This window comes from Balaenoptera acutorostrata, chromosome 21 (genome assembly GCF_949987535.1).
Source record: "Balaenoptera acutorostrata chromosome 21, mBalAcu1.1, whole genome shotgun sequence".
In the NCBI taxonomy this organism is placed as follows: Eukaryota; Metazoa; Chordata; class Mammalia; order Artiodactyla; family Balaenopteridae; genus Balaenoptera; species Balaenoptera acutorostrata.
In genome coordinates, this window is record NC_080084.1 from 33,221,385 (window position 1) to 33,239,849 (window position 18,465).

Genomic DNA, 18,465 nt, shown 5'->3' on the forward strand with positions numbered 1-18,465 from the left:
TGCAGATGATATTATATATAGAAAAACCTAAAAACTCCACCAAAAAACTGTTGGAACTAATAAATGACTTCAGTAAAGCTTCAGGATACAAAATTAAGATTCATAAATCTGTTGTGTTTCTATACACTATTAACAAACTAGCAGAAAGAGAAAATAAGAAAACAATCCCATCTATGGTTGCATCAAAAAAATAAAATACCTAGGAATAAATTTAACCAAGGAGGTGAAAAACCTGTATACTGCAAGCAATGAGACACTGATGAAAGAAACTGAAGACACAAATAAATGAAAAGATATTCCATGCTCATAGACTGGAAGAATATTGTTAAAATGTCCATACTATCCAAAACAATCTACAGATTCAATGTAATCCCTATCAAAATTTTAATGGTATTTTTCATAGAAATAGAACAAACAATCATAACATTTATATGGAACTGTAAAAGACCCTGAACAGCCAAAGCAATCTTGAGAAAGAAGAACAAAGCTGGAGTCATCACGTTCCCTGGTTTCAAACTATATTACAGTGCAATAGTAATCAAAACAATATGGTATTGGCATAAAAACAGACACATAGATCAATGGAGCAGAATAGGGAGCCCAGAAATAAGCCCACACCCATATGGTCAATTAATTTATGACAAATGATCCAAGAATGTACAAGGGAGAAAGGACAATCTTTTCAATAAATAGTGCTGGGAAGACTGGACAGCAGTTTTCATTAAAGAATGAAACTGGACCACTATCTTACCCCATAAACAAAAATTAACTCAAAATGGATTAAAGATTGTAAGACCTGAAACTATAAAACTCCTGGAAAAAAACCATAGGGGCTATGTTCCTTGACATCAGTCTCAGCAATGATTTTTTGCATTTGATGCCAAAAGCAAGTTCAACAAAAGCAAAAATAAACAAGTGAGACTACATCAAAATAAAAGCTCTTCACAGCAAAAGAAACGATGAACAGGGGCTTCCCTGGTGGCACAGTGGTTAAGAAGCTGCCTGCCAATGAAGGGGACTTGGGTTCGAGCCCTGGTCCGGTAAGATCCCACATGCCTCGGAGCAACTAAGCCCGTGCGCCACAACTGCTGAGCCTGCGTTCTAGAGCCCGCGAGCCACAACTACTGAGCCCGCATGCCACAACTACTGAAGCCTGTGTGCCACAACTACTGAGCCCATACACCTAGAGCCCATGCTCCGCAAGAAAAGACGCCACCGCAATGAGAAGCTTGCGCACCGCAAGGAAGAGTAGCCCCTGCTCACCGCCACTAGAGAAAGTCTGCACACAGCAAGACCCAGCACAGCCTAAAATAAAATAAATTTTTTTTAAAAAAAAAGAAACGATGAACAAAATGACTATGCAATGTCCCAAATGGGAGAAAGTATTTACAAATCATTTATCTATTATGGGTTTAATATCTGAAATATATAAGAAACTCATACAATTCAATAGCAAATAAACAGTCCAATTTAAAAATGGGCAGAGAATCAGAATAAACATTTTTCAACAAAAGCATACAGACTACCAAGTCCATGAAAAGATGCATCATTAATCATCAGGGAAATGCAAATCAAAACCTCATACCTGTCAGAATGGTTATTATCAAAAGACAAGAAATAACAAGAGTTGGTGGGAATGTATATTGGTGCAGCCACTATGGAAAACAATATAGAGATTTCTCAAAATATTAAAGGCAGAACTACCATCTGATCCAGGAATTCTACTTCTGGGTATTTATCCAAAGGAAATGAAAACACTAACTTGAAAAGATACATGCATCCCCATGTTTATTGCAGTGTGATATACAAAATTCAAGATGTGGAAGCAACCTTAAGTGTTCATCATTTAAGGGATGGATAAAGAAAATGTGGTATACGTATACAATGGAGTGTTATTCAGCCTTAAAACAGAAGGAAATTCTGCCACATGAGAACATGCATGAATCTGGAGGACATTATGCTGAATGAAATAAGTTAGAGAAAGACAAGTACCATATGATCTTACTTATATGTGGAATGTAAAACAAAACAAAATAAAAAAACTGAATTCAAAGATATAGAGAATATATAAAGCAGAAACTAACACACCACTGTAAAGCAATTATACTCCAATAAAGATGTTAAAAAAAAAAAAAAAAGATATAGAGAAGGGATTGGATTTGTGCTTGCCAGAAATGGGGGTTGGGAGGAGTGAAATGGGTCAAAAAGTATAAACTGACAACTATTAAAAAAAAAAAAAAAAGAGTCCTAGGCATATAATGTACAGCATGGTGACCATAGTTAACAATGCTGTATTACCCATTTGAAAGTTGCTAAGAAAGATCTTAAAATTTCTCATCACAAGAAAAAAACTAATTATTTGTGGTGATGGATATTAATGAGATTTATTGTGGTGATCATTTCACAATATGTACAAATATTGAATCACATTGTACACTGGAAACTAACATGTGATATGTCAATTCTATCTTAATTTTAAAAAATAGCCTGGGCAAGTGGAGGTAGCCAAGGAGTACAGTGGGGTCAGAGGATGGAAAATTACTAAGAGGAAACATCAGTGATAAGGGGGATTCTGGGTAAACCAACCTAACAGGATTCTTGCTGGAAGCAGACCAAGCGGTTAACCTTCACCTGTGAGATGAGGAACCTGACCAGGTATCAAGAGTGGAGGTTCTCATTAAATGGACTTAGCAGGGCTATTGCTGAAGCTGGATTTGACAAAGGCGGGCCTAGGAGAAGGTTCAGGAGATGGACTGAAGTTGAACCAAGCAAAGAAACTTTGTCACTCCCTGTCTGGGTACCTCGGAGCCCAGGATGAAGGTCAGTCTGGGAGCAGATGCAGCCGAGTTTGCATTATTCAGGGAACCACATCTTTCCCAACACACTGTCAAACCTCCAGGTGACAGGAATTCCCAGCACACATCAAGAAACGCTTGGCAAACAGGCCTCACTCCAAACAACTGAAACGATGAAGAGGGTCAACAACGTCTTTGCTTACAACTCTCGCGTGTGTTTAGCAATCAGTTAACTTACTTGACCATACTGTAAGAAGGAAATGTATCTATTTTAAAGTGACCTGTGCTTATAATTAAAGTTTTATGTTCCCTGTTGTCAATTTTGTTTCATCTTTTACTTTAAAACTATAAGGTCTATTTTCTGTGCCTGGAGAACAGTGTCTACTTTTACCCCTGTCATATTTGTACTGTTAACTGAGACAAAAATTTAAATTATTGAACTGGAGCTAAACAAGCCCATGCAAAGATTCTTCAGGCTAAACTAGTATTTTGTTTGGTATGCGTTCCCAGTTTAGGCGTTGATGTTTTCCCAAAGCCTTGGGACCTTCCAAATCCTAAGCTCCACCTAGAACTCGGAGACACTGGCCCCCATCATTCCGTTATTAATCTGGTTTCAATTTTTCAATTGCTCGGATTCACAGCTAATCTATGGGAACAAATGGTTTTCCTTCTTTAATGTTTCAGAGAGAAGATTTACTGAAAGAGTTTAATATCCCTAACAGCAAGCCAGCTGATGAAATCCCAGCCAAACCTATGGAGAGAGGAATTATCAGGAGGAGCCCTTCCTGGGGATCGCCCAGCTGTCTGTCCATCCGTCTGTCTGTCAACATGAGCGCAGGAATGGGGCACATTAGTAGCTGTTCTATCAGCTCGCAGCCGCCACAGGGGCCCAGACAGAGCAGGAGAGGAAGCGACTGCCAGACCCAAAGCTTGGCATGAAGAGCCAGCTGTCAGCCAGATAATGTGCTCCGCCAGCTACGTGAAACCCAATCACTAAGTTTTGGGGGAATTGGTCAGAGAGAGAAAGACTCTTTGTCCTGAGTGTGTGGAGCTGCTGAGGGCGGAGGGCAGGAGAAGGGCTGTGACTCATGATGCCACAAGGTTTGTTCCCAAAACAGATCTGGGGACATTATGTCAGGGATGGGGCCAAGGGCACCGTAGGAGGTAGAAGGCTCAAGACAGACCTCACTGCAGAGGGGTGACGAAAGACTGTCACCTTGTCTTCGCGGCCACAGAGCCCAGAAAAGATGATGGGGGCAGCCCGCCAAGGAGGTTGGAGACAGAGGAATTTGGTCATTTTCAACTCATTGGCATTTTGCTTTTCTTGAGCAATTCCCACCCCACCCCCCCTTTTGGACTTATTGGATTCAGGGGCCACCTTGTAATAGCCTCTGAGACCAAATTAGACTTGGACGGATAACATATCCAAGCTCCAGGGCTTAAGAGTTCACTTCCTGCACTAAAGGAGTGAAGAAATTGGGGAAAATGACCCCTCTAATCCTCAGTTGTTGTTTTCATTTTTTGGTTTTTTAAAATTTTTGGTTGCGTTGGGTCTTTGTGGCTGCACGCGGGCTTTCTCTAGTTGCAGTGAGCGGGGGCTACTCTTTGTTGTGGTGCGTGGGCTTCTCATTGCGATGGCTTCTCTTGCTGCGGAGCACAGGCTCTAGGCGCGTGGGCTTCAGTAGTTGTGGCACGAGGGCTCAGTAGTTGTGGCTCTCGGGCTGCAGAGCACAGGCTCAGTAGTTGTGGCGCACAGGCTTAGTTGCTCCACAGCATGTGGGATCTTCCCGGACCAGGGCTTGAACCCGTGTCCCCTGCATTGGCAGGCGGATTCTTAACCACTGCACCACCAGGGAAGTCCGTGATCCTCAGCTTTGATGGACCCACCACCAGAGGCAAAGCGATCATAGTTTTAAGACGTGGGACTCTTTTCCACATTGTTGCTTGGGCAAGAATTCCGTGGCTTCTTGCAGGCTGTGTCCACCTGCTCTTCCCCACGTTGCGGCCACAGTGTTTGCTGTCCTTATTCTACCGTTTACCTTCTAGCACACATCTAAGGCTTGCTCACACCCAACACAAAGAGCCCAGATCCACAAGATATTGTTTGAGCATCCATTCCACCGCAGGTACAGATATATACCTGGCTCCGGGGACCAGAATAAGTGACAGAGCAGTTGCCCTCAGAGTTGACAGCCTTGGGGGGAGGGGGTCGGGTCAGAAAGCAAATTGCAGTGCAGTGTGATAAGCTCACCAAAGGCTGGGGAAAGAGACAATGCTGAGAAAGGGGTGATTCATCCTAAACCCTTCTCTTTCCCTCTAGGAAATGCTTCTGGGAGAAACTGACATCTGAGATAGGTTTTAAAGGAAGCTGAGGTGTCCCCCGATGGGAAAACACAGCAAGGAAGAGGCTGTGGAGGTGTCGGGAAGCCTGCTGGGTCACAGGGGCTCTGGGGCTTTGAGTGGGGGTGGAGGATGTACCACAGACAGGCGCGCCCGGGCCAGATGTGAGCAGCTGCTAGTCGGGCGAGGCCCCGCTAGTTCTCCAGGCAAGAAAGGCCGGGGTGCTGGGCTAAATGCTCGTGGACGCGCAAAGGAGGAGATGGGCTTGAGGGCTACTTAAGAGACGGAATGAACAGGACTTGCAGACTGAGTAGCCATGCAGAGTAAGAAGACACAGCTGAGCAAGGATGAGTCTCCGGGTTCAGGGATACAGTGTGAGAACCATCAGGAAGATCTATATTTTAAGAGGAATCATGTCCGTACGCTAACGGGACAAAATGTATCGGAGTGCTTTAGCCATGAAGGGAGTATGCCGCCCAGTGGATATAAAGAGGTCCAGTTCTCACTGCTGAAGACATTGGTCAGAAAGATGGGGCTGGGGAGATTAACGCACAACTCTGTTTCAGAACTCTATCTTAAGCTTGTTAGATATTCCAAGAGTAGTTGCCGGGCTTCTAGATCTAGCTATTTGTGCGACCCAAAAAAGTAAAGAAGTGACTTCCATTTTCAGCAAGATAATGAACATTATAATGGACATCTAAAAAGGCAGAATGAAATATAGAGAATTTCCTTTTGAATAATGGATAAACTCACAAACTCTAGGGCTGGAAATAAAGGAGAGAGGCATGTCATCACTGAAACTGGGAAGACCCTACTGATCTAGAACCGTGTGTGTGTGTGTGTGTGTGTGTGTGTGTGTGTGTGTGTGTGTGTGTGTCTGTGTAGGGGGGCAAGGGGAAATTGGAATGGAGAGCACACCTGATAAAGTGGGGGCTCAGGAAGGGTTACACTCCTGGAAATGCACTCATCAGGGGCAATCACTTCTTTCCCAAGGCAAACAAGAAGGAGGTTTGTCTTTATCAGCAACATCCTTAGGCATCTGGAAGAAGTAACACATACCTTCCAGGAAGAGTGTTCCTTAACCTGGGCTTCTGACAATACTCACAGATAAAGTGACTGCAAATATGAATGCACAGACACTTGCAAATAAACCATCATGATCGTCTTTAGGAAAAGCAAATAGGACCAGACTGACCAAGACTTCAGAGACTGAATCAGACATAGATTATAAAATAAGAATGTTTAACATGTTAAAAGAAGTAGGAGGACAAAAAAGAGAAAGGAGCAAGAAATGTCACAAAATGATAAGATAGAGTTGAAAAAGAACCAAACAGAACTTAGCGAAATTTTAAAAAAGATAAACAGTGTTTAAATCGTTTTGAACCTCCACATAAAAATGATGTCCTGGATAGAAAAAACAAACCAAGGTATTCTCATGAACTCCAATACACAAGCATGTGGAGACAAAGCACCCTCAGCCACAAGATCTGTGTGGGTACCAATGTCTATACAGGAGGAAAAAAGGAGGAGGTTATGGGTCAGTGGCTGATGACCTAAGAACAGACAATACCTAAGTAGCTAAGTTATTATCAGAACGCACAGCAGGGCCAATTTGAGAACAGCACCTGGGTTTTGCCCAATTCAATAGCATGTGAGTACAAGGGGCCTACAGTAAGAAGGGCTGAAGGGTCCTGGAGCAGTCTACACCCTGTGAATTCTCAAAACTGACCCACCTGAGTGCGCTTCTAGGCTAGGGTCCTACACTGAGGAGAAATTGCTGGGGGTGGAACCAAAATTGATTAAGACAGGCACGACAGAGACAAAAGAAAGAGAGGGTCAAGATCAGGGATCCACAGATTCTTCTGTAAAGGACTAGATAGTAAAAATTTTAGGCTTTGAGGACCAGACAGTCTCTGTTACAACTACTCAGCCCTGCAGTTATAGTGCCAAAGTAGCCACACATGATATGAATGGATGTGGCTGTGTCCCAATAAAACTTTATTTACAGACACTGAAATATAAACTTCATATAATGTTCATATGTCCAAAATATCCTTTTGTTTTTGTTTTATTGCCTTTGATGTTTCAACCATTTATAAGTGTAAAAAACACTCTTAACTCACAGGACGTACAAAAATTGGCGGTGGGCAAGATTTACTTTTCCAAGCCCTGGTATCAATCAAAATAGGGTAGAGGAAAAGACACAAGGAAGTTCAGATGCTCCACATCACTAGTCATCATGAAATGCAAATCAAATGTACGATGAGATACCACCTCACACCTGATAGGATGGCCTTTGCCAAAAAGACAAAAGATAAAAAATGTGGCAAAGATGTGCAGAAAAGGGAACCCTTATACACCTTATCGGTGGGAATGTGGAATATAAACTGGTGGAGCCACTATGGAAAACAGTATGGAGGTTCCTCAAAAATTAAAAATTGACCTACCGTATGATCCAGCTATCCCACTCCTGAGTGTATATATTTGAAGGAGTGGAATCAGTATGTCAAAAAGATACCTGCACCACCATGTTCATTGCAACATTATTCACAATAGCCAAGATATGGAAACAACCTCAGTGTCAGTCAACGAATGAATGGATAAAGAAGATGTAGTATACACATACAATGGAATATTATTCAGCCAGGAGAAAGAAGGAAATCCTACCATTTGTGACAACATGGATGGGCTTGAAGGTATTATGCTAAGTGAAATAAGTCAGAGAAAGAAATACTGTAAGATGTCCACTTATATGTGGAATCTAAAAAATCAAACTTGTAAAAGTAAATAGTAGAATAATGGTTACCAAGAGAGAGGAGCTGGAAGAATTAGGGAGATGTTACGGGTCCAACTTTGCAACGAGTAGATAAATAAATTCCAGAGATCTAAGGCACAGCATAGTGATTACAGTCAACAATACTGTATTATATAATTCAAAGTCATAAAAAACTAGATCTGAATTGTTCTCACCACAAAAAAAGAAATGATAATTATGTGAAATGATAGAGGTGTTAGCTAACACACAGTGATAATCATATTGCGATATATAAGTGTACCAAATCAACACGTGTATATCTTAAATTTACACAATGTTGTATGTCATTTATATCTCAAAAATAAATACATTTAAAAGAAAAAAAGAAGCTCAGAAAGCAAGCCACCTTATTTTTGAAGACTACCAAACAACAGCAGTAGAGGGTTCAGTTAGAAAAGCCACCTTAAGCCATGCTTCATCCTAAAAGTTCAAACTAATTTCACAAAGAAATAAGATATAGCCAACAGAAAACTATCAAGGTGAAATCCCATACAAAATTATTATAGGAAAAAAGAGAAGGAGGAGTAATCCTGCACAGACAATAAAAGCATGAACAAAGACATGACCACAAAATAGATCAAGAACTATTATGACTTTAAGAAAATTATGTAAGACATAAAATAACACATAAGTGAGAATTAGAAAAACTCAACAATGAGGCAACAGAATTCAGGAACGATTTAAAAATAAAGGAAATTAATTTCAGAAGCAAAGGCTAAACTAAAAGGAACACAATAATAAATACAAAAAAGAAATGAAGAAATATTTTTTAAAATGTTAGAGAAAGTGACAAATATTAAAGACAGGCAAAGGAGATTACACACAGGAGCTCTTGAAGAAAAAACCAAATCAAACAAAAAAATCTGAATTAGTACTAAAAACTACAGTTCAAGAACCTTTCTTGAATTAAAAAAAAAAAAAAAAAGATCTGAAGCTCTGTATTGAAAAAGTACACAACATACCTGAGAATACTGACCCAAAATGGTAAAAGTACAAAAGTTTAAAGAAAAAGGGAAAGATCTGTTGGACATCCAAAAAAAAAAAAAAAAGAGCATGGTGACTATTAAGAAAAAAGTAGATTATCAAACTTTTTGACAGCACTGCTTTAGGAAAAGAAAATGAAATAACATATTTAAGATACTCAAGAAAGAAATGTATAAGAATTTTATATCCAGCAAACTGACTTAAGTATAAAAGGCACCAACTGTTACCAACATGACAGAACTCAGAAAATATATTCATGAGTCTTTCCTGAATAATCTATTAGAGATCAAGGTTCAGACAACCAAAATGACTAAAGAGATATTGAATTAAGTACTGGTGAGCTGTACATATATAATACACACATGCACACATACATCACACACACACAAAAATGAAGCTTAAGAGAGAGACAGTATAATATCTACAAGCTCTGACAATGTAGCTATAGTACAACCATTTCAAAAATGGTAGAGGGAGAAAAAAAATGGAGGGAGAATGGGAGAACACATGCCAAAAAAACCAAAATGTAGTGTTTTTAGGAATCATATTGGTGGTAGCATTGGTATTATTCTGAGACTTCTGTGTATATAATATGGCATAAAACCAATGAGTTTTTATGGGATATTCTAAGTCTATCATCTTCTGTGTCTTTGAGAACTAGGTTCTCAGGTATGAAAGAAAGAAGATAAAGATGTAATTGAGAAGAGACTGATTAGAACTGGACTCATGGGATATTTTACTTTTAATATATGCATATATTTCTTAGCTCTGTTCACTAAACATCCCTTAGGGACAAAACCGTGGCCTGGAAATATCATTTCACTTTAAGAAATCAAACCTTCTTGGAGAAATGGCTTATTTCATGTCTATAAAAGGAAAAGTGTGAGTGTGGGACATCTTGTCATACAAAACTGCAAGGAAGACGTCCAAGATTGTTAAGGTGATCTCAAAAGGACCTAGAAGCCAACTAGAAGAGGCTCCCACTGGATGAAGTGAGACACTTAGAATTTTAATAAGAATAATTGCAATGGATTAAAGCCCTTCAAAGATGTTTAAATCCATGGGTTCTTAATGCTCTGAAAAATGACAGGAATGAAAAAGAACAAATTTATTTTCTTGAAAACTGATCTTGAAGCAATCAAACATTTATTCTACCACTTCTTTATAAACCGTACCACTTGGTAAACAAAGAATTATGAGGGAAAGTGTATCTTTATAAACGTATTCCAAATAATAAATGAAAAAGTACTGATAGACTTAGAAACTGCCCTTTGCAAACCCCTATGAATGGAAGTAGATGTTAAGTATCAGTATCACTGACTGCTAAGATCACAAAATAGACAACCAGGCATTATATTCTTCCAATTGGCTTAACGAAGGCATTGAGCCTGAATGATCCAGTCAGTGGTTTCAGCTGCCAGTTATCAGGAAATGCAGAGGACAGAGGAACATGCTGAACTGCACCATAAGTCTGCAACCACCAAAGTCCACATGGTGGGAAACGGTATAGATCAAATGACTTGGGTTCTTCAAAAGAAACTGGACAAACTGCAAGGGAGTAAAAGGAGGTAAAGGAGGAACATATGGATATTTAAAAGACTTAAAAGAGATGGTGAAAAAAATTAAATGGCCAAGGGTAAGAAAAAAATATTTAAAGGAAGTGTAGTTTTCAAATTAAACACAACTCATGAGAGAATTAGCAAACTGGAAAATACTGTCCAAAGAAATTGCTCAGAATGCCTCACACCTTCTTTATCCACTGATGGGCACAAATTATTTCCATATCTTGGTTATTGCAAACAATGCTGCAATGAATGTGAGGGTGCATATATCTTTTCAAATTAGCATTTCCTTTTGGGGGGGATAAATACCTGGAAGTGGGATTGCTGGATCATATGGTAGTTCTATTTTTAATTTTTTGAGGAACCTCCATACTGTCTTCCATAGTGGCAGCACCAATTTACATTCTTATCAACATCCTCACCAACACTTGTTATTTCTTGTCTTTTTCACCTACCATTCTGACAGGTGTGAGGTGATATCTCATGGTGGTTTTGATTGGCATTTCCCTGATCATTAGTGATGTTGAGCATCTTTACATGTACCTGTTGGCCACGAGAACGTATCACAGAAGGACATGTAGAGCATATAAAAGAGAAGTTAAGAAAAAATGAGAAACTCCAACATATGTCAATTTCAAGTGTCAGAACAAAATGTTAAAGTGATGAGAGAACAAAAATATTTAAAGAATATTTAACATATTACTTAAAAAAATAATGGCCAATCCAGCCAGGTATCAGGCTTGAGCCTCTGAAGTGGGAGAGCCGAGTTCAGGACACTGGTCCACCAGAGACCTCCTGGCCCCTCATAATATCAAGCAGCGAGAGCTCTCCCAGAGATCTCCATCTCAATGCTAAGACCCAGCTCCACTCAACGACCAGCGAGCTCCAGTGCTGGACACCCCATGCCAAACAACTAGCAAGACAGGAACACAACCCCACCCATTAGCAGAGAGGCTGTCTAAAATAATAACTTCACAGACACCCCAAAACACACCACCAGACACGGTCCTGCCCACCAGAAAGACAAGATCCAGCCTCATCCATCAGAACACAGGCACCAGTCCCCTCCACCAGGAAGCCTACCCAACCCACTGAACCAACCTTACCCACTGGGGACAGATGCCAAAAACAACGGGAATTATGAACCTGCAGCCTGCAAAAAGGAGACCCCAAACACAGTAAGTTAAGCAAAATGAGAAGAAAAAGAAACACATAGCAGATGAAGGAGCAAGGTAAAAACCCACCAGACCAAACAAATGAAGAGGAAATAGGCAGTCTACCTGAAAAAGAATTCAGAGAAATGATAGTAAAGATGACCCAGAATCTTGGAAATAGAATGGAGAAAATACAAGAAAAGTTTAACAAGGACCTAGAAGAACTAAAGAGCAAACAAACAGTGAAGAAAAACACAATAAATGAAATTAAAAATTCTCTAGAAGGGGCTTCCCTGGTGGCACAGTGGTTGAAAATCTTCCTGCCAATGCAGGGGACACGGGTTCAAGCCCTGGTCTGGGAAGATCCCACATGCCGCGGAGCAACTAGGCCTGTGAGCCACAATTACTGAGCCTGCGTGTCTGGAGCCTGTGCTCTGCAACAAGAGAGGCCACGATAGTGAGAGGCCCGCACACTGCAATGAAGAGTGGCCCCTGCTTGCCGCAACTGGAGAAAGCCCTCTCAAAGAAACGAAGACCCAACACAGCCATAAATAAATTTTTAAAAAAATTCTCTAGAAGGAATCAATAGTAGAATAACTGAGGCAGAAGAACGGATAAGTGACCTGGAAGATAAAATAGTGGAAATAACTACTGCAGAGCAGAATAAAGAAAAAAGAATGAAAAGAATTGAGGACAGTCTCAGAGACCTCTGGGACAACATTAAATGCACCAACATTCCAATTATAGGGGTCCCAAAAGAAGAAGAGAGAAAGAAAGGGACTGAGAAAATATGTGAAGAGATTATAGTTGAAAACTTCCCTAATATGGGAAAGGAAATAGTCAATCAAGTCCAGGAAGCACAGAGTCCCATACAGGATAAATCCAAGGAGAAACACGCCAAGACACATATTAATCAAACTATCAAAAGTTAAATACAAAGAAAAAATATTAAAAACAGCAAGTGAAAAACAACAAATAACATACAAGGGAATCCCCATAAGTTTAACAGCTGATCTTTCAGCAGAAACTCTGCAAGCCAGAAGGGAGTGGCAGGACATATTTAAAGTGATGAAAGAGAAAAACCTACAATCAAGATTACTCTACCCATCAAGGATCTCATTCATATTCGATGGAAAAATTAAAACCTTTACAGACAAGGAAAAGCTAAGAGAATTCACCACCACCAAACCAGCTTTACAACAAATGCTAAAGGAACTTCTCTAGGCAGGAAACACAAGAGAAGGAAAAGACCTAGAATAACAAACCCAAAACAATTAAGAAAATGGTAACAGGAACATACATATCAATAATTACCTTAAATGCAAATGCATTAAATGCTCCCACCAAAAGACACAGACTGTCTGAATAGATACAAAAACAAGACCCGTATATATGCTGCCTACAAGAGACCCACTTCAGATCTAGGGACACGTACAGACTGAAAGTGAGGGGATGGAAAAAGATATTCCATGCAAATGGAAATCAAAAGAAAGCTGGAGTAGCAATTCTCATATCAGACAGAATAGATTTTGAAATAAAGACTATTACAAGAGACAAAGAAGGACACTACATAACAATCAAGGGAACAATCCAAGAAGAAGATATAACAATTGTGAATATGTATGCACCCGACATAGGAGCACCTCAACATATAGGCAAATGCTAACAGCCATAAAAGGGGAAATCAACAGTAACACACGATAGTAGGGGACTTTAACACCCCACTTTCACCAATGGACAGATCATCCAAAATGAAAATAATAAGGAAACACAAGCTTTAAATGACACATTAAACAAGATGGATTTAAATGATATTTATAGGACATTCCATCCAAAAACAACAGTATACAATTTCTTCTCAAGTGCTCATGAAACAATCTCCAGGATAGATCATATCTTGGGTCACAAATCAAGCCCTGGTAAATTTAAGAAAATTGAAATCGTATCAAATATCTTTTCCAACCACAATGCTATGAGACTAGATATCAATATCAATATTATGGGGAAAAAACTGTAAAAAAATACAAACACATGGAGGCTAAAAAATACGCTACTAAATAACCAAGAGATCACTGAAGAAATCAAAGAGGAAATCAAAAAATACCTAGAAACAAACGACAATGAGAACACGACAACCCAAAACCTATGGAATGCAGCAAAAGCAGTTCTAAGGGGGAAGTTTATAGCAATACAAACCCATCTCAAGAAACAAGAAAAATCTCAAATAAACAACCTAACCTTACACCTAAAGCAATTAGAGAAAGAAAAACCAAAAAAAACCCCAAAGTTAGCAGAAGAAAAGAAATCATAAAGATCTGATCAGAAATAAATGAAAAAGAAATGAAGGAAACAATTGCAAAGACCAATAAAACTAAAAGCTGGTTCTTTGAGAAGATAAACAAAATTGATAAACCATTAGCCAGACTCATCACGAAAAAAAGAGAAAAGACTCAAATCAATAGAATTAGAAATGAAAAAGGAGAAGTAACAACTGACACTGCAGAAATACAAAGGATCATGAGAGATTATTATAAGTAACTATATGCCAATAAAATGGAAAACCTGGAAGAAATGGACAAATTCTTAGAAAAGCACAACCTTCTGAGACTGAACCAGGAAGAAATAGAAAATATAAACAGACCAATCACAAGCACTGAAATTGAAACTCTGATTAAAAACCTTCCAACAAACAAAAGCCCAGGACCAGATGGCTTCACAGGCGAATTCTATCAAACATTTAGAGAAGAGCTAACACCTATCCTTCTCAAACTCTTCCAAAATATAGCAGAGAGAGGAACACTCCCAAACTCATTCTACAAGGCCACCATCACCCTGATACCAAAACCAGACAAAGATGTCACAAAAAAGAAAACTACAGGCCAATATCACTGATGAACAAAGATGCAAAAATCCTCAACAAAATACTAGCAAACAGAATCCAACAGCACATTAAAAGGATCATACACCATGATCAAGTGGGGTTTATCCCAGGAATGCAAGGATTCTTCAATATATGCAAATCAATCAATGGGATAAACCATATTTACAAACTGAAGAATAAAAACCATATGATCATCTCAATAGATGCAGAAAAAGCTTTTGACAAAATTCAACACCCATTTATGAAAAAAACCCTCCAGAAAGTAGGCATAGAGGGAACTTACCTCTACATAATAAAGGCCATATATGACAAACCCACAGCCAACATCATTCTCAATGGTGAAAAACTGAAACTATTTCCTCTAAGATCAGGAAGAAGACAAGGTTGCCCACTCTCACCACTATTATTCAACATAGTTTTGGAAGTTTTAGCTGCAGCAAGCAGAGAAGAAAAAGAAGTAAAAGGAATCCAAATTGGAAAAGAAGAAATAAAACGGTCACTGTTTGCAGATGACATGATACTATACATAGAGAATCCTAAAGATGCTACCAGAAAACTACTAGAGCTAATCAATGAATTTGGTAATGTAGCAGAATACAAAATTAATGCACAGAAATCTCTTGCATACCTATATACTAATGATGAAAAATCTGAAAGAGAAATTAAGGAAACACTCCCATTTACCATTGCAACAAAAAGAATAAAATACCTAGGAATAAACCTACCTAAGGAGACAAAAGACCTGTATGTAGAAAACTATAAGACACTGATGAAAGAAATTAAAGATGATACAAACAGATGGAGAGATATACCATGTTCTTGGATTGGAAGAATCAACACTGTGAAAATGACTATAGTACCCAAAGCAATCTACAGATTCAGTGCAATCCCTATCAAACTACCAATGGCATTTTTCATAGAACTAGAACAAAAAATTTCACAATTTGTATGGAAACACTAAAGACCCCGAATAGCCAAAACAATCTTGAGAAAGAAAAATAGAGCTGGAGGAATCAGGCTCCCTGACTTCAGACTATACTACAAAGCTACAGTAATCAAGACAGTATGGTACTGGCACAAAAACAGAAATATAGATCAATGGAACAGGATAGAAAGCCCAGAGATAAACCCACGCACCTATGGTCACCTTATCTTTGATGAAGGATGCAAGAATATACAATTGAGAAAAGACAGCCTCTTCAATAAGTGGTGCTGGGAAAACTGGACAGCTACATGTAAAACAATGAAATTAGAACACTTCCTAACACCATACACAAAAATAAACTCAAAATGGATTAAAGACCTAAATGTAAGGCCAGACACTATCAAACTCTTAGAGGAAAACATATGCAGATCACTCTATGACATAAATCACAGCAAGATCCTTTTTGACCCACCTCCTAGAGAAAGGGAAATAAAAACAAAAATAAACAAATGGGACCAAATGAAACTTAAAAGCTTTTGCACAGCAAAGGAAACCTTAAACAAGATGAAAAGACAACCCTCAGAATGGGAGAAAATATTTGCAAACGAAGCTACTGACAAAGGATTAATCTCCAAAATATACAAGCAGCTCATGCAGCTCAATATCAAAAACACAAACAACCCAATCCAAAAATGGACAGAAGACCTAAAGAGACATTTCTCCACAGAAGATATACAGCTTGCCAACAAACATATGAAAGGATGCTCAACATCACTAATTATTAGAGAAATGCAAATCAAAACTGTAATGAGGTATCACCTCATGCCAGTTAGAATGGCCATCATCAAAAAGTCTACAAATAATAAATGCTGGAGAGGTGTGGAGGAAAGGGAACTCTCTTGCACTGTTGGTGGGAATGTAAATTGATACAGCCACTATGGAGAAGTGTATAGATGTTCCTTAAAAAACTAAAAATAGAACTACCACATGACCCAGCAATTCCACTACTGGGCATATATGCTGAGAAAACCATAATTCAAAAAGAGTCATGTACCACAATGTTCATTGCAGCACTATTTACAATAGCCAGGACGTGGAAGCAACCTAAGTGTCCATCAACAGATGAATGGATAAAGAAGATGTGGCACATATATACAATGGAATATTACTGAGCCATAAAAAGGAACGAAATTGAGTTACTTGTAGTGAGGTGGATGGACCTAGAGTCAGTCATACAGAGTGAACTAAGTCAGAAAGAGAAAAACAAATACCCTATGCTAACACATATATATATATGGAATCTAAAAAAAAAAAAAAACCGGTTCTGAAGAACCTAGGGGCAGGACAGGAATAAAGACGCAGACGTAGAGAATGGACTTGAGGACATGTAGAGAATGGACTTGAGGGGGAAGGGTAAGCTGGGACGAAGTGAGAGAGTGGCATGGACGTGTAGATACTACCAAATGTAAAATAGATAGCTGGTGGGAAGCAGCCGCATAGCACAGGGAGATCAGCTCGGTGCTTTGTGAGCACCTAGACGGGTAGGATAGGGAGGGTGGGAGGGAGACGCAAGAGGGAGGGGATATGGGGATATATGTATACGTATAGCTGATTCACTTTGTGATACAGCAGAAACTAACACACCATTGTAAAGCAATTATAATCCAATAAGGATGTTAAAAATATAAATATATAACGGCCAAGAAGTTTCCAGAATTGAGGAAGCACCAAAATATACAAAGCAAAATAAATTCACGCATAGATATCTCTTAGTGATGCTATATACCATCAAAGACAGAGACAAGATTACAAAATCAACCAGATTATCTACCAAAGAATATCAATTAGGCTGACAACAGTTTTTTTAATAGCAACAATGGAAGCCAGAGGAAGTAGAATATCTTCAATGTGCTAGAAAATCATTATAGATCTAAAGACACTCTCAGAAATTGAGAACATTTACCCCCCAAAAAAACTCAGGGAAGGAACATCCAAAGGGTGTACTTCAGGAAGAACAAGACAATCCCAGGAAGAAAGTCTAAAATGAAAGATTTGGTAAGTAAACAAAACAGTCAACATATGGGTAAACTTAAACACACATTAAGTTAATGACCATAGTAACCTAGTCAGCAAGGTTAAAACTGGAGAAATATGAGAACAGTCAAAACATGGTATCCCCATAGCATGTAAGGTGGAAGCAGTAGTCAGTGGAACCAAAGCATCTTCAAATCCTTGTACTACTCAGGAGGATGGTAAAATAGACATTAACTTTGGACTGTTAAGCATGTATAAAACGTTTCAAAGGTAACCACTAAAAGAATAGAAATATGCATCTATCTTCTAGAGATGTGAAGAGAAATAAATGAAATGCAAAAGCAGATGAAAAGCTAAAGCTGACAACTGCTTTGAGCAGAGAGAATTTAGAGTTAGTAAATCAACAAGCCTCAAGATTTTCCATGGGGGCTTAGGATAGTATTAGACTATTCAGAAGAAGCAAGTGGCTGCCTTTTTGATAGGCCAGGGTAAAAAGGAAATGAAAGCAACGATTCCTTATGCTTTCCTACCGGGAACTATAATTTATAACATTTGATACATCTCATTATTAAAATATTTTAGGTTAATTTTTAAATCTGCATCCAATTTAAAAGCTCCAGCAGGGAAAATGGACTTTAGATGGTTACCTCCTTCTCTCCCTTCAGTCTCCTCAGAAGAGCAGCTGTATCTCCCTCCCCCCGATACCAACTGCCCCCTCACTGCCTGAGCAGCACCTGGGTAAGGACCTGATGGTGCCCCTGTGCTGGGGAACAGGGGTGCTGGTGTGGCCCAGCTCTGGCATTCACTTCAGATACTGCAGGGAGACTGCTCAGATCTTTTAACAGAAAAAAGAAAAAAAAAAAAGATACTTTGTGATTGGACTTGAATGGAGATGATACCAGAAAAGCATCCCTTCTTTCAGCTGGTAGCATGGGGCAACCCTTCAGCTCTCACAATGAAAACTTTCCTCAACCG

The 18,465-nt window shown here is 39.1% G+C and overlaps 1 protein-coding gene and 1 long non-coding RNA gene across 2 annotated transcripts in view; one reads left to right on the forward strand and one right to left on the reverse strand.

The window, feature by feature from the left end:
* The window catches only part of MCPH1 (microcephalin 1), a 273,679-nt gene extending 270,169 nt beyond the window's left edge, over positions 1 to 3,510 (forward strand). The window contains exon 12 of the mRNA XM_057537232.1: positions 3,480 to 3,510. Coding sequence (XP_057393215.1) covers positions 3,480 to 3,495 — 16 coding nt within the window. The 3' untranslated portion in view covers positions 3,496 to 3,510. The remainder of the gene's footprint in view (positions 1 to 3,479) is intronic.
* LOC103002053 (uncharacterized) overlaps positions 1 to 18,465 on the reverse strand; it is a 157,377-nt gene that overhangs the window by 74,724 nt on the left and 64,188 nt on the right. The window lies entirely within an intron of this gene.